The sequence below is a fragment of the Sarcophilus harrisii genome, chromosome 2 (genome assembly GCF_902635505.1).
Source record: "Sarcophilus harrisii chromosome 2, mSarHar1.11, whole genome shotgun sequence".
In the NCBI taxonomy this organism is placed as follows: domain Eukaryota; kingdom Metazoa; phylum Chordata; class Mammalia; order Dasyuromorphia; family Dasyuridae; genus Sarcophilus; species Sarcophilus harrisii.
This window is the reverse complement of record NC_045427.1, coordinates 521,168,218-521,184,249: the sequence shown is the minus strand read 5'-3', so window position 1 is coordinate 521,184,249 and position 16,032 is coordinate 521,168,218. Positions and strand designations below refer to the sequence as shown.

The 16,032-nt window shown below is 43.6% G+C and overlaps 1 protein-coding gene across 2 annotated transcripts in view; it reads right to left on the bottom strand.

Annotated features, from left to right (window-relative positions):
• The window catches only part of RBPMS2 (RNA binding protein, mRNA processing factor 2), a 51,866-nt gene extending 43,112 nt beyond the window's left edge, over positions 1 to 8,754 (bottom strand). For both annotated transcript variants that reach the window (XM_031955389.1, XM_031955390.1), the window contains exon 1: positions 8,062 to 8,754. In XM_031955389.1, coding sequence (XP_031811249.1) covers positions 8,062 to 8,601 — 540 coding nt within the window. In that variant the 5' untranslated portion in view covers positions 8,602 to 8,754. The remainder of the gene's footprint in view (positions 1 to 8,061) is intronic.
• Between the last annotated feature and the right edge of the window lie 7,278 nt (positions 8,755 to 16,032).

Here is a 16,032-nt window from a genome sequence, read left to right as displayed (position 1 = left end):
CTACACTAAGCACCTCAAACCTTGTAGGATCCCACCCTCCTCCTCTTTCTCCAGGGGAGGAAGATCACTGCCTAGTATTTCACCTGTTATGTCACCTAGATAGGAAAAATCTAGCATCCTATTCTTAAATTATATACATTTTAACAGTTAACAAGCATTTAAGCAGTTACTATGTTTTAGGCACTGAGCTTAGCAATAGGGATACAAATAATGGCAAATACGCACTCTCAAAGAGCTCATATTCTAATGGAGTTAAGCTGAAAAAATTGCACATAATATATATGTATATATGAGTTTTTTAAAAAGTCATCTTAGAGAAGGAAGGCATGGGGTGGGAAAAAACGTCTGAAAAGACCTCCTGTAGAAGGTAGGATCTGAACTGAGTCTTGAAGGAAGTCTGAAGGTTGGCAAAGAGAAAAACTAAGTGTGGTCAATAAGCAAGAAAAAGGCACTAAGTTGGGGGATGGAATGTCTTGTGTGAGGAACAAGGGGGCCAGCATCATGGATGAGAGTGTGGAGAAGAGTGTTAAAAAAGGAGCAACTGGAAGTGTAGGAAGTGACCAGGTTGTAAAGGGTTTTAAAAGCCAAACTGAGATTTTTATATTTGATCCTGAAGGTAATAGAAGCTACTGGGATTTATTAGTCCTCAATGAGAAGTTAAGGGATAAATTTGGATTGTAACACCCATTAATTTTGTCTACCCTGGGATTTGGACTTTTCCAAGTACTTTTATATCCACTCTCATTTGAGAGTCCTAATAGCTTGTAGAAGATCCAGTCTCTTTACCGAGGAGGATACAGTCCAATAACATATTGGTTACTGGTGGCTAGACCTCTAACACAGTTGTGTTCCTACCTACTCACCTCTTCCTGTACATACCTTAAGTGAGACTAGCACCCACCAAGCAGGCTATTAGGCTGCCTTAAGTCAAGGAAGGTGCCTGTCTTGAGTCACACCCTAAAGCTCTGGGGAGGCTGTACCAGGCTCTGAGAAATGAATTCAGGCCGTCTGTCTCATTCTGGCCCAGACTGTAACTTGAAACATGTGCACACATGCCCAAAAGTTCTTCCTAATCAGCCCAAATTGAGAAAAGAGTTTGTAGGGATGAGGAGATCCAGTCACAGCTCAGCTAGTTGTGATAGTTGACTAGAAAGAGAGGGTATTAAGGCACCACTGAGCCATCCCTGCTTTGTCCTGGATAAGCAGCTAGGGGGTCTGAAATATGAAAGCTAATTGCCCCCTTTTTCCCCAACTAAGGGGCTTGGAGCCCTGGGACACTGAAGACAAAAGACACACAGGTAGAGTCCTTCTGCTAAGCCAGGACTCAGAACCAAATATATTGATTTCAGTGAACTTTTGAAATAAAGTAGCATTTTCTCAAAATACCATAGTCAAGCACTTAGTGAATTAGGATATGAAGAAGTATCTGAAGAAGTATCTTTGTATCTGCTGCCATTCTCTTTGCCCTTACATCCCCAGCAGAGAGTAGATAGAGTTAGGGAGACATAATTAACAGGCCCAAGGTAACATGTTATGTTTGGTAGACTTCTCAAAGAGCTAGGGCAGTAGTACTCCATCAGCTAATTATGAGTCCAACATTTCCTATCACATCTAACCAGAACAGGTCTTATAACCAATACATAATTAACTCAAAAAGCCAAAGTGACCACAGCTTTCAACTACAAAGATACCTAGTCCTAACCCATTTTACAAATGAGGAAACTGAGTCGCAAGGACATTAGAGTCATACAGCTACTAAGTTGTATAGCCAGGTCCCTGGACTTCTAATCAGCTGAAGGTCAGTATTCTTCCTTCTGGGGGAAGAGGATGGATACTTTTCTTCACTGACTATAGCTCTCCTGGCCTGATTCCTTGCCAGTTTCCTCCCCTAAAACCAAGGTCCTTTAACTATCAGATTCCTCTCCAAGGGATAAGATACACTGATCCAAACAGACACCTACCCGTACCTGCAGAGCTACAATATGCTTCCAGAGAATATCAGCTTCTGAGCTCCTTTCCTTCCCAATAAGAATGAATTCTAAAGTCAAGATGGCCAAACCATGCACTGTCACTGCTCTTCTGCACTCATAAACTCAGCTTTACCCTATCAACCATTGGGCACCCTGCTCTATCATGTTGCAGTGAAAAAATAGACTGATCCCAAGGACCTAATGTTCAAGCTATCTACTAGTTAATGTGACCTTGGGCAAGCCACTTCACTTCCACACCTCAGTTTTCTTATTTATAAAATAAGAAATTGGATTAGATGACTCTTTGAGAATCTTAAAAACTTTTCTCCCTTCTACCTGGTACCTACGGGAGATTAAACCCCTGGAGATACCACACCATCTCCAAGGCCAGCTGCTCCTCACATCTCCTGCCCATAGAATCAGGAGAAAAATTCAATTTTCATTGTTTTTAGCTACCTATTTTCAAACCTTCTTTTTAGTCACCAATACTCCCACCAGCAACCATTTTTTAATCTTTCAGATTTATTTCATCCTGCTCCATCATGATCTATGGATTTCTAAGTCACTCTCCTGTACTAGTAAGTTCAGTGCCAGTTCATGACCATCTCCTCTGCATCTCAGACATCCCGACTTCCCAGTTTTCTTCTTCCTTCATCTCTTCCATATTTCTAACATGCACATAGTCGTAACTTGGACTATGGTCATCATCCTCATCATTCCCTCTATCAAAGAATGCATTTTGGGGCTCTCTTCTTTCCACTGCACCAATGCCTTTCCTAATATTCTACTACATAGGAGTAGTATAAAGGACCATTAAATGAGTCAGTCAATAAACATTTATTATGCACCTACTATGTCCTAGGAGGGGAAGCTTCATAACTCGATGGATAAAGTAATGGAGCTGGAATTGGGGAGGACCCAAGTTCAAATCCTGTCTTAGGTATGTAATGGCTTGGCAAGTTACTTAACCTCTGCCTTAATTCACTGCAGAAGGAAATGCCAAACCAATCGACTATCTTTGCCAAGAAAATCTCATGAGCAGTTTTGGTGTGCTATGATTTATAGGGTCACAAAGAGTTGAATACGACTATTAACAACAAAATATGCCGTGTGAAACATTAGGCATAACAAGGAGGGCAAAAGACAGTCTCCCCCATTTCCCAAGAAGCTCAGTCTAATTCGGGAGACAACCCGCAAACAACTGAGAACAAACAAGACAGACGGGATGAATTGGGGGTTGTCTCAAGAAGGAAGACTTAAGGTTAAGGTAACTTTAGGTGGTTCAATGGTGTCTGACTCTTCCCAACCCCACTTGGAATTTTCTTGGCAAAGACACAGGAGTATTTTGCCATTTCCTTCTCCAGTCATTTGACAGATAAAGAAACTGAAGTGAGCAGGGTTAAGTAACTTGCCCAGGGTCACACTAGTAAGTATCTGAGACCAAAGAAGATGAGTCTTCTGGACTCCAGGCTCAGCCACTCTATGCATACTGCCCTAAAGGCCCAAGATCACAGATGTACTAAGTGACAGAGTTTGAAATCCAACAGGTCTTCCAATATAAATCTAGGGCTCTTTTCATAAGATGGAACAATAATATCTGACAATAAGCTGAAACTGCACTAGAGACTTCTGGGATACCTTCTGTGGTACTTTCAAGTTTGCCAAGTCCATTCTATACATAATCACATTCAAGCCACACCATAGAGCTGTGAGATGTACAATGGGGATAATGATGCCTGTAGTACCTATCACAAACAAGTGAATTTTAAAGACTTTAAGGACCTCTCCAAAGACCTTTATGAGTTTTATCTATTGATATTTACTATATATAAAATGTCTTGGTATTATTTTGAAAATAGTTTTGTCTTCACATACCCTTTGAGAGGACCCACCCAGGGGCCCCCCAGGCCACACTCTGCTGCTGCTTTTCTTTCCCCTTCTCACTCCTCACCCCCCCCACCCCCACCCCCTTAACTTCTTAGAGAAGCACAGAACACAAATCTAGTTAGTATCCTGCCTCCTGATATGCTAGAGAGCCTCTCCATCAGTGTTGCCTAGAAAGTGGGAGGGAAGAGGAAGGCCCTGAGCGTGCCCGACCTCATTTCCCAGAACCCTAGTTTCAATGTCAGTGACAAGGAAATCCTAACAGAATATTGCTAACAAACACCAATGCAATGTGCTTACTTTAAACCAGAAGGTTCTCAACCTTTTATATGTCATGGATCCCAGGCAGTCTACTAAATTCTATGGACCCCTTTCTCAGAATCATGTGTTTAAATGATAAAATACACAAGATTATAAAAGACTTCAAATTTATTTAGTAATTATCTAGAAAAATGTTAAGTTCGTGGACTTCTTATTAAAACCTTTAAGTAGACTATATATATATCCATGCCTTTTTTTTTTTTTAATTCCAAAGTTGCTAAGTATTGTTAAAAAAAAAAAAAATAATAAATTCCTTTTATTAGTGTCTCCAGAACCAGTTTGGAAAGAGGGGGAGCTTCTGTCTTTTTACTTCATAGTTATGTCTTGTTTTAGGGCCCAGACAGCAATCCCCCAGCAGTCATGCTTTTTATTCACCAGACTTCAAGGTTTCCAAAAATTAAATCTACTCACATGACAAAATTTTGAACATTCTCAATGGCAGCAACACAAGGATGCCATAGTTCACTGGCATCCACACTTACCTTCCTAATAGCATTTGTATACATTTGGGTTTTTTGGTTTAAGATAGAAATTAGTCCTATTTCTTTATGGTGACACCAAGGAGCTTTAGAATCTTAATTAACATAAAGCAGCAAAGTTCAACAGAAAAATTCTGAGCCAGGAGAGGCTTGAGTTGTTCAGTTCAGGCTGAGACTTTAGTCAAGCAATTTCCTCTCTGACCTCCCCTTTTTCATCCATTAAATAAGAGTGGGACCAAAAGATGGCTAATCAGGTCCCCTCTAGCTCTTGGATTATACTATACTAGGATTCTTTGAAACCTTGAAGAGACTTTTTCAGTGTCTGGCAGTGACAGCATTCAGGTTTTATCAATCAATTCAGTTTCCCTCTCCTAGGATTCTAATCCTATATTAAAACTAAAAATACCATTCATTCCTACTACCACCCTTGACCCCAGACCATTATGATAGCCTCCAGTTTCCCCAAAACACAGCTAAGATGGTGATATTCCTAAGGCAAATTCTGATCATGTCATTCTTCTAGGTAAAAAAAAAAATCTATGGAGAGTTTCCTATTGCTTCAAGAATGAAGTTCAAACTCCTCAATCTGACATTCAAGGCCTTTTATGCTGTGGTCTCAGGCTAACTTTTCGAGATTCTCTTCTCTAACCTCTATTCTCCTTCATGTACCCAATAATTAACTTGTACAGTATTTTGTAAATGCTTTACATGTATTATCTCATTTGAGCCTCACAACTGACATAGGTGCTATAAACATTATCCCTAATTTACAGATGGGGTAACTGAGGCTCCAAAAGGTCATAATCACATTTTCAGTTTAACTTTGCAGAAGTCTCTTCTCCTGTCCCCCATGCTTTCTCATATATCCCCAAACTGACACTTTAATCTTTGTAAAATGTTTTACATACATTATTTCATTTGAGCTCCAAAACTTGGATACAGGATCTATGAGTATTATCTCCATTTTATAGACAGAAACTGAGGCTCTGATTAGTCAGATATCTTACTAGTTTTGAAACAAAACTTTGGAGTCATCAGCCTCCAAATAGGAGATGTCAACCTCTCTGTCTCTCTCACCTAATAACCCAACTATAGCTGGAAGCTATACTTTTTTGCTTGTACTGTTCATTTCCTCTGACATCTCCACATCGATAAGATCGTTTTTCACAAAGCCATCTAGTATTTCCATATCCCCAAATGGAAGAATCCTTTCCTCTATTTCCACAACACAACCGCATTGTATCTTGTATCACTTCTTTTTGTAGTCCTGTAACACTTAAATCATCTCAATAGTTGAACCGGGATCAGCCAGGATGCCAGGGCCCTCTTCAGTCCTAGAGGAGGTTCCTAGATCCTACAAATCCACAAGCTAAGATGTATATTCTCTTGGAAAGTTCAGCCAAATTGGAATAATCTTGAGGGTGCCACAGACTGGCTTGTGATCTCAAGAAGGTCACTTTAATTAACCTCTCTATATTCATCTAACCTCATACCCAACAAAGTGCTGGAATTCTGGACTGGTCTCTTCTGCCAAAAGAAGGCTGGGACTATCTTAAAAGTCCCTTATTGAGCTCAGTAAAAGTGGAAATGTGACCAACTTCTATGGAGACACTGCAGCCTTCCTTCAAACACTTTCCAAATAAACCAAGAGACAGAAGGGACATAACTACCTCTCCAACGTCTGGCCTCATGGGAATTAGGAAAGCAACTCTGGACTTGGGCAAGAATGAATTACTACCAGACAAGAGGCAGGAAATGTTAAAAGGCTAAATTGGTTGCATCCTACTTTATAATCACAGGTGCCTATATTATCTAGGATTTCATTTCCTTCATTTTGGGTAGTGTAAAAGCTCAGGCCCCTTCCCTCACAGCCCTAAGACCTAGATACTTAAGAATGTTATTGGTAGAAGGTATAGAGCTCTTGGAGAAGGAGGGAGAATGACTAGACTAGCTCCCAAGAAAGAGTGGGCACTGCCAACATGTCCCTCCCACATTGCAGAAGCCAGGCTAGTGGGGTGGGACTTCTGCCGCCATTCTGCGCTAAACACACCACACGATGCTCTCCTCCCTAGGGGTAAGCTGGGTGGAGCAAGGGAGAGCCAATACAGTTCAGTTAGAGGAAAGTGATGGCCATATACATACTTTCTACCCCCTTTTTCAGAGAGTCCTGTGGTCATCCCTTATGCCAAGAGGAAAGGAGTTTAAGGTGGATAATCAGCCTATGCCTCTGTGGTCAGTGTCAGAATGTTGGTGGATGATGAGGACAGGAAAGTCTCTCTTCCCCTCTAGTGACACAGCAAGAGGCTAGGGATGATAAAAGCACGCTATCTGGGGACAAGTCTATTCTCAGACAAGACCCATCCTCTTCTCCAGCTTGTTTTTAAGCCCAGTGCTGCTATTCACAGCCCTATCTTATCCCCACTGTAACATATATGCCATAGTCTCCCATCCCATTAACCACCCAGCTTCTGGTAGTTCCAGAAAACTGCTTCACACTTCTGGATTTTAGCACATCATTGGTCAACAAAGTTAATATCCGCCCCCACTCCCCTTGACTAGTTTCCCTCCAGGAGTCCCCTAAAGCTGTCGCTATAATCGTCCAGAACAGAACTGGCTGGGGGATGGGGTGGGGGTTGGGGCAGAAGAAAAAGAAAGGGACAGAGGCCACCAGTTCCCTAGTCCCTCAGAATCATACTTCTGAACGGCCCAAGAAACTGCCAGTGCATGGCTCTCATAGCCCCTGGCGGGGAGGGGTGGTAGGAATGGAACTGCCCTCGGTGGCAAAGGAGTCTGGACTCTGGGGGTACCGGCAGAAGTTAAAACTACTCCTTCAAGGTCACAGGGAGAGGTCAGCATGGAAGGGGCAGGAGGAAAGGAAGCCCTAAACAGCAGACCCGCCCAACTGGCTAATCCCTACAGCTCCTTCCAGCAAACTGAAACAGTCCCAGGCCATCCGGGAAGCACCACAGGGGACGGACAAGGGTAGGGGGGAAGGGAGTGGGGAAGGAGGAAGGAGACTCTTTGGAGGGTGAAACCCGCCAGCTGAGGCGTTGCCCCACCTGCAGGGAATTGAGTCCCGTCCGCCCCGTGTTCCTCGGGAAGGGCTGGCCTCGCCATGGAGAGACCGGCATCTCTCCCTTGCCCCTTCCCGCGGGACGGGGAGGCTTTCAGAAAGAAAGGAAGGGAGGACACCAGGGGGAGCGACTCAATTCTACCTTTTCCCCAGAGAACTCCCACCCGCCCATCCATCCCGGCCCAACTCAAGGGGCCTCCAGCACGGGCTCCGAGGAGCAGAAGTGCGAACGAAGCCCGCTCCCTTCCTTCCTTCCATCCCCGGCTGCCAGAGCGCTCGGGGCCCCAACCCTCCCTCTCCACTTTGCCCAAGTGTTCGCACCCCTCTCACTCACCTCCTCTTCCAAGCTGCCGCCGATGCCGGTGCCGGTGCCGGTGCCGGTGCTGGTGCTGTGCTCGCTGTCCGGCTTCAGGTTGCTCATGGTGCGGGAGGGGGCTGAGGAGGAGGGAGGGAGAGAGGCAAAAGGAGGGGGCAGGGAGCGGCGCCGGGGCCCCGAGTGGAGTGGGGGGAGGGGGGTGGTCAGTGGCCCGTGCGCTCCGGGGAGTGCGGGGTGGAGGGGGTGGGGGAGGTGTGCGGGGCAGTGAGTGGGGCAGCCGCCGTCTTGGGCTGGGGTCACATTAAGTTTGGCGGGTGCGGGCAGCCAGAGAAAGAGAAGTGCGGGCGCGGGTAGGCGCTGGGGACCCGAGCGGAGCCGGAACGGCCGCCGCCTGTGCCTTTTCACAGCGACCGGCGAGTGCGCCGGCAGCGGCCGCGGCCGGGGGGGCGGGGGCCGGGGCGGGCGACGGGGGGGCGGGGGCCGAGAACCGGCCACAGCTGGGGCCGGGCCAACTCCTCCCCCCGCCCGCCCTGCATCATCGTCTCCTGGGGAACCCATAGCCAATCCACGCCTCCGGCTTCAAACTTTCCCCCGGCCCCCTAGACTACGCCGGGTTGGGTTTTGTGGGGTTTTTTCTTTTTCTCTCTCTCCTTTCTTTTCCTCTTCCCCTTTTCCACGAAAACTTTTAAAACTTTGAATAACTTTCTTAAAGGGGCAGCGCGCCACTGGGTCCTTTCCCACGGGAAAGTGGGGCTAGCAGCCCTCACCCCCACACTTCCTCCCGTGCGGTCCCACAGCCTAAGGCCAAAAGACCCGGGCCGTAGGTGGGTAGTCCCGCTAACAGGTTCGCAGCTTTTCCCCCGGGTGAGATCGGGAGTTTGTTCCCTCTCTCGTCCCCGCCCCGGGAATGCCGGGGTCTCCGATCGGTTAGCTTCTTTCCTCTCTGACCCGTCCTCTCCTCATTTCTGCCCAGGTTCCAGAAAGTCGAAAGCTTGGCAACTAAAGATCTCAGGGGGTTCTCGGATAGGGCCTTCAGTGGGATGGATTGAGGGGCGCCCTCTTGGAGCTCTGCCCTCTGAGGTGCGGGGACCGAAGCCGCCAGTACTGCTGTGCCACCGCCCTTGAAAGCCGGGGTCGGCGAATCGGGAGCCTGAGCGCCTTGTGTTCTTTTTCCAACTCTGGAATCTGGCTTGGGTGACAAGCCGAGAACGACCTCCCACCCCGCCCCTGAGCCTCAGCCACCTGCCCGCTATCCCCTTAAGAATCCCCGGGCTCGGGTTCACCTCGTCCCCCCTCCCTGAGTCGTAGCTCCCGCCTAAGGAGACCCAAGCGGGACCCAGACTTTCATTATCGGGAGACTGGCGATAAGGTGCCGGCTTCTCTCCTGCTCTCCGGTACGGGAAGGGGCGGACGCGCCACGTCCCAACACCACCCGAGGCACGCGGCTCCCTCCGCGTCACGTGGGACCCAACTCTGGGTCTGATTGCAATTGCTCCTAGAAATTTACGCGGTAAGTCTGGCGCCTTTTTTTTTAAAGTAAACTTTTTAAGTAAACAGGAAAGACCCGTATCTGATCATGAATATCCTTGAAAGGGTTAAAAAAAAAAAAACCCTCTCCTCGGACATCCCTCCTCCGCCCCGCAGCCCACAGGCTGCCCCGGGTGGGTGGGGGTGGGGAGGGCGCTTTCTCATTCATTAACAACCCAGAGCCTCCCAAGGGCGCGCTCTGCGCAGCAGCAGCCCGGCCTCTTGTTTTTTTCCGCCTCGACTCCCCTCCCACCCCCACCCCCTTTAAAGCTCTCCCCGCCCCCTCCCACACACTCCCCCCCCCCCTTCCTTCTAATGTAAACAGGGACCTGATTTGTTTGGGTTTTTTTTTCAAACAAAAGTAGCAGCTCTACTCTGAGCTGTAGCGCTCCTCTAGTGCTGGAGGGGGTGGCGCCTCTTCCCTGCTCCCCCAACCTGGACTACACCCAATCTGGGAAGCCAGGAACCTTTTTCTCTAAAGAGTCCTGTGACTGCATTTGGGCATGACTTTCTCTGTAGACTAAGAATCAGGCTCCTGGCCATCCCTACTGCCAACATTCTAGCCCGGGCCCCCTTCACCCCATGCCTGGATTACATCAACAACCTCCAAACTGGTCTAAAATCGCTAGGATAGAGCCTGGGCTTGCCCTCCCCCTGCCCTCCCCCCATCAGTCTATCATTTATCTACTCCCTCGTTACCCCTCTAAGAAGCTGCTTTTGTCCTATCATTCCCTTCCTCCAGTATTTTCAATGGCTCCCTTCTTTCTATGGGGTAATGTCACTTTAGCGTTTGATCAGAGTTTCCACTTTCTCGTATGTCTCATTATTCATAGGACAGATTTTTTCATCACTCCAGGCTTCCTACTGTCCCTTGTTCAATGCATTCCATTTCCTTCTGGATTTTGTCTGATAGGTCCTCCTCCCCTATCTCTTCAACTTTTCTCATTTCCTCCATGACACTTTATCTGAGCATTCCAGTTTTTCCCATTTTTTATGAATTACTATGGAATTTTTAGCTAATAACATAATCCGGTAATTGAAATAAGAGGAAGTTTAGAGTTGGGGGGAGCTTTCGTTTTTTAGTTCATATGCAAGAAAACTGAAATCATAGAGATAAATAAATATACCTTAGATCTTTGTAGATCAAGGACCAGAATCTAGCTTCTCCCAACTTCCGGGCCTGGAATCTTTCTATTTTGAGGTTTTTGTTCAGTCATTTCCAGTCATGTTTGACTCTTCCTGATCCCACTTGGGGCTTTCTTGGTAAAGATGCTGGTATGGTTTGCCATTTCCTTCTCCAGCTCACTTAACAGATGAGGAAATTGAGGCGAACAAGGTTAAGTAACTTGCTCAGGATCACACAAATAGTGTCTGGGGGCAGAATTGAACTCGGGTTTTCCACTCCAGTTCTAGCACTCTGTCCTCTTTGTACTTCCTGGCCCCACACTGTGACATAATGATTATTATGTCTGTTTCATTTATGTTTGATTTGTCCTAGCCAGCAGACCACTCGCTGACTGGGGTCAAAGATAATACATCAAATATCTTTACATCTCTTACTATCCACCATAGTTCTGAAAACAATCATTCTTGGCTAACTTCATAATCTCATCAGTGTAAGATTCTCTTCTTTATTAGTGTGATCATGATTTCATCTCCTGTCTTAGCTAGCAAGACTAGCTGAGTAAAAAGAGACACATCCCAATACATATTGGGCCTTTGGTGATGAAATCTTTAGCCATGAGGACATGACCATGATCATGCCCATCATATACCATTCTACGAAGTTGACAAAGAGCTTTTCCCACAAAGAACCAGTCAAGTAGGCAGTACAAACATGATTATCCCCATTTTACAGAAAAGGAACTAGATTCATGAGAAAGTAAGATGACTTGTCTTGAATCAATCAATCCACAAACATTTATTAGGCACCTTACAATAAACCAGGCACTGTTTTGGAATTTGGGAATGCAAAGACAAAAACAAAACTTCAAGGAGTTTAACATTTTATGGGGGGGGGGGGGGATACAATATCTATTTATATAGTATTTAAACAAATTCAAAATATATACAAAGTAATTCCAGGGGATGTAATTATCCCTAGGAGGTACTGGGAACAGTTTCATGTAGATTGTGGTACTTCATCTGGGCTTTGTAGAAAGCTTGAGATTCTAAGAAGGTGGAGGTGAGGAAAGAGGCATTTTACTCATTTATAGCTTGTTCAAAACCTCCAAGACAGAAGAAAGATAGATTATCTTGTCTGAGGAACAGCAGCTTTGGCTGAATGTAATATGTGGAGCCAGTCTGTGTGGGATTTTAGATGTCAAACAAAGGAGTTGTTATTTAATTCCAGATCCAATAGGGAGCCTCTACAATTCGTAGAGCAGGAGAGTGACCTTGTCAAGTGTGCATTTTAGGAATGTCACTTTGGTAGCTGTGTAGATGACAGATTGGTGAAGAGATAGCTTGAGGTAGAGAGACTGGCAAGAAATTATTCTAATAGCCCAAGTGAGAGTTGATGTAGACCTAATCTGGGTGGGGATGGCCCCATGTGAACAGAGAGGATGCATAAACAGCAGGTATTATAGAAGTAAAAATGACTAGAGTTGGTAACTAACTGTGAGGTGAGTAAAAGTGAGGAACTGAGAAATGAAGGTGCAAGTCTGGAAGAATAGTGATACCTTCAATAGAATGAGGAAATTTTAGTCAAGAGTGAAGCTCCACAACATAGCAGAAAAAAGATAAAGTATTCTGCCCATCTGCTTATTGAAAAGTGATGGACTCAAGATGCAGAATGGATATGACCAATGCAGATATTTATTTTGCTTGACTATGCATTGTTGTTACAGGGATTTTATTTTTTCTTTCTCCCCACCCCCCCACCCCCTCCTCTAATTTGGAGAGGTAGGTGAGAGGAAAAGAAAATAAAATGTTTATTAGTTGGAAAATTAAAAGTTTACAAATTTAAAAGACCAACGAAGTTCCCAGTGGCCTCTCTGAAGGTTAAAGTTTGTGGCTAGCAGTCCCATCCTAATCCCAATCCTGTCAACATAAGGAAAATTAGACAAAAGAAAGGCCAGGGAGACTAAAAAGGAAATTGAGCCTCTGAGAGGGAAAATCTCTTTTCTCAAGGTTAATAAGCAAGAGAACCAGGACTCGTGTCTCTCCCAGTCTTCTCAGGTCAGACTGCCTAGCATTCCTTAAGCTGAAACTGCTGAGCTCAGAGGGAGAGAAAGGGAAAATTCTTAGGGTTTGCCAGCCCTTGACAATCCCTAAAGTTTTATTTTGGCTTTTTTTATCCTGAAAGTCACAAAGTCCTTTCCCAGAGAAGCTATTTACCTAACCCCTTAGCAGAGGTCATCCCATGCCTGGATCCTGGGAGAAAGAATCCCTCCCCTAATCTCACAGTCTTCACCTTTTCTGAAGAAGTATCCCCACCAGTGAAGGGAAGAGGGGTCAGCAATAAAACCAGGAAACTCATTTCTTATTTGAAAGGTTAGTGAAGGTATTAAACTTCCTACCTCTGCTTTTTAAGTGACTTTCAATTCAGTCACTCTTTGCATTCACCTTTTCCATTAGAGAAGGAAACAGGAAAATAAATTCAGAAAAAGCATAAAATCACAAATTTAGATCTGTGAAAAGGACTTTAGAAATCACCTAGTTCAACCCTCTCCCTCATTTTACAGTTGAGGAAACTGAGGCCCAGAAAGGATAAATGATTCACCCATGGTCACACAGAGAATAAAATCCAAAATTTGAATTTAGGGCCTCTTGACTTGAAAAGCCTACTTTTTCCCACTGAGCCAGGCTACCTTTTTAACACCATCTAGGGAGTCAGAGACAGGGCTTTTGGTCTGTGCTCTATTTAGATGCGTATAATGATACCAGTTTGCTGTGCAATCAAGTACAAGTCACTTCTCTTTGGACCCCAGTTTCTTCTTCTAAAAATGAGAAAGTTGAGTTAAGGAAGAGTTATAAAGGGCCTTCTAGCCCTTGATTGACATTTCTAATGGATAGACAAGACAAAATAACTAGATAGAAAGCTGGAAATAATATTCAATGACCTCAAAGGTCCTTTTTAACTCTTAAGATTCTGTGATTGTGAGATGTACTAACTTGATGTCATTTAGTGTTTAGTTGAAAAGACAATTTTTTTTTTTGTCTGTTAGATTATAGTCTATTTTTCCTTCCCCCATTTCACCTCCATTAAAGGATAAGCTTCTTGTAGTAAATTGGGGAAACATTTTTACATTTAAGGGATCTGATAAAGGTCTCATTTCTAAAATATATAGAGAATTGACTCAAATTTATAAGAATTCAAGCCATTGATAAATGATCAAAGGATATGAGCAGTTTTAGATGAAGAAATGAAAACCATTTCTAGTCATATGAAAAGGTGCTCTAAGTCACTATTGATGAGAGAACTACAAATTAAGACAACTCTAAGAGATTACCACACACTTCTCAGATTGGCTAAAATGACAGGAAACGATAATGATGAATGTTGGAGGGGATGTGGGAAAACTGGGACACTGATACATTGTTGGTAGAGTTGTGAATGGATCCAACTATTCTGGAGAGCAGTTTGGAACTATGCTCAAAAAGTTATCAAACTGCCCATACCCTTTGATCCAGCTGTGTTTCTACTGGGATTATATCCCATAGAGATCTTAAAGGAAGGAAGGGGACCCACATGTGCAAAAAATGTTTGTGGCAGCCCTCTTTGTAGTGGCAAACTGGAAATTGAGTGGATGCCCATCAGTTGGAAAATGGCTGAATAAATTGTGGTATATGAATGTTATGGAATATTATTGTTCTGTAAGAAACGATCAGCAGGATGATTTCAGAAAGTCTTGGAGAGACTTACATGAACTGATGCTGAGTGAAGGGAGTAGAACCAGGAGATCATTATACACAGCAATAGCAAGATTGTGTGATGATCAGTTCTGATATACATAGTTCTTTCGAACAATGACATGATTCAGATCAGTTCCAATATTCTTGTGATGAAGACAACCATCTACACCCAGAGAGAGGACTATGGGAACTACAACATAGTATTTTTATTCTTTCTGTTGTTGTTTGCTTCCATTTTGTTTTCTTTCCCAGTCTTTTTTCCCTTATTGATCTGATTTTTCTTGTGGATTCATATATTGGATTTAACATATATTTTAATTAGCAGGTATTGGACAACCTGCCATCTAGGGGAGGGAGTTGGAGGAAGGAGGGGAAAATTTGGAATACAAGGTTTTGCAAGGGTCGATGTTGAAAAATTACCCATGTATATGTTTTGTAAATAAAAAGCTTTAGTTTAAAAAAAAAGAAAAGAAAAAAATAAACAATAAGCTTCTTGAGGGAAGGAACGCTTATCATTTTTTATCCTTGTTCCTCTAACATCTAGCACAATGGCTTGCAGATAGATGGCACTTAAATGGGTGTTTGTTAAATATTTAACTGTAGTAAAATGAATTATATAATAACTAATTATAAAAGTTTAAGTTATATAAAATTTGCGTTTTCACAGGGACTTTTTAAGTGGCAGATTGAGGGGATGGATTGGAAATGAAGCAGGATAAAAGCTAGTCAGTTTCATTGTTGACAAAAAGGGATACTATGTAAAAGAATGGATAGACTATTGGATTTGGAGTCAAGAAAGCCATCTTTCCTTTGATATCTATGAGCTCTGTGACCACAAGTTGATTTTTCTTTCTAAGCTTTAACTTCCTCATCTGTAAAATTAAATTAAATTTACAATATATACCTTAATTGGGCCATTTTCAGGCTCAAGTGAAATAATATATGACATGGCCTTAGGGGGAGGATTCCCATTTTACTGATGAGGAAACACAACTTGCCTAAATTCATAGATCATTTTCTCTGATTCCAAACCTAGAGCTTTCTTCTGGCATACCATGTTGCCTCATAAGCTAATTACTAGAGTTTCTAAATAAGAGTTAATAGATGCTTGTGAGGGCTTTGAGAATTTCTATGAGTAAAGCTTTAGTTTATGGACTTCATGACATCGATTATGGCTACTCAGAAGCCCATTGTTGCTTCCTGCCGGTTTCTTAGCTGTGTTTCAGATGGCTGAAGTTGCCAGGTAACTGTACTTTGAATAGGTTATTGTGTTTCTCATTGAGCCATGCATATAATAGATGCTCAATAATATTGAATAAATACATGAATGAGCATTACTCTGTTTCATACCAAGCCTGAATTCTGTTCTGAATTCTGCTATGAAAAGGCTAGATTATCTTGTCCAAATCACTTCCCCTTTTTAAACCTGAGGGGATTGAGCCAGATGATTTCCAAAGATGCTTCCAGTTTTGTGATTGTCTAATCTATAATCTAGTCCTGTGTTTAATTTCTTGATTTAAATCTACTGTCTTATCAGCTCTCTTGGACACTATGAAAACAAAGTCCTTTCTGTCTGATTCCTCTTAAATCTTATTCCCATGCTGA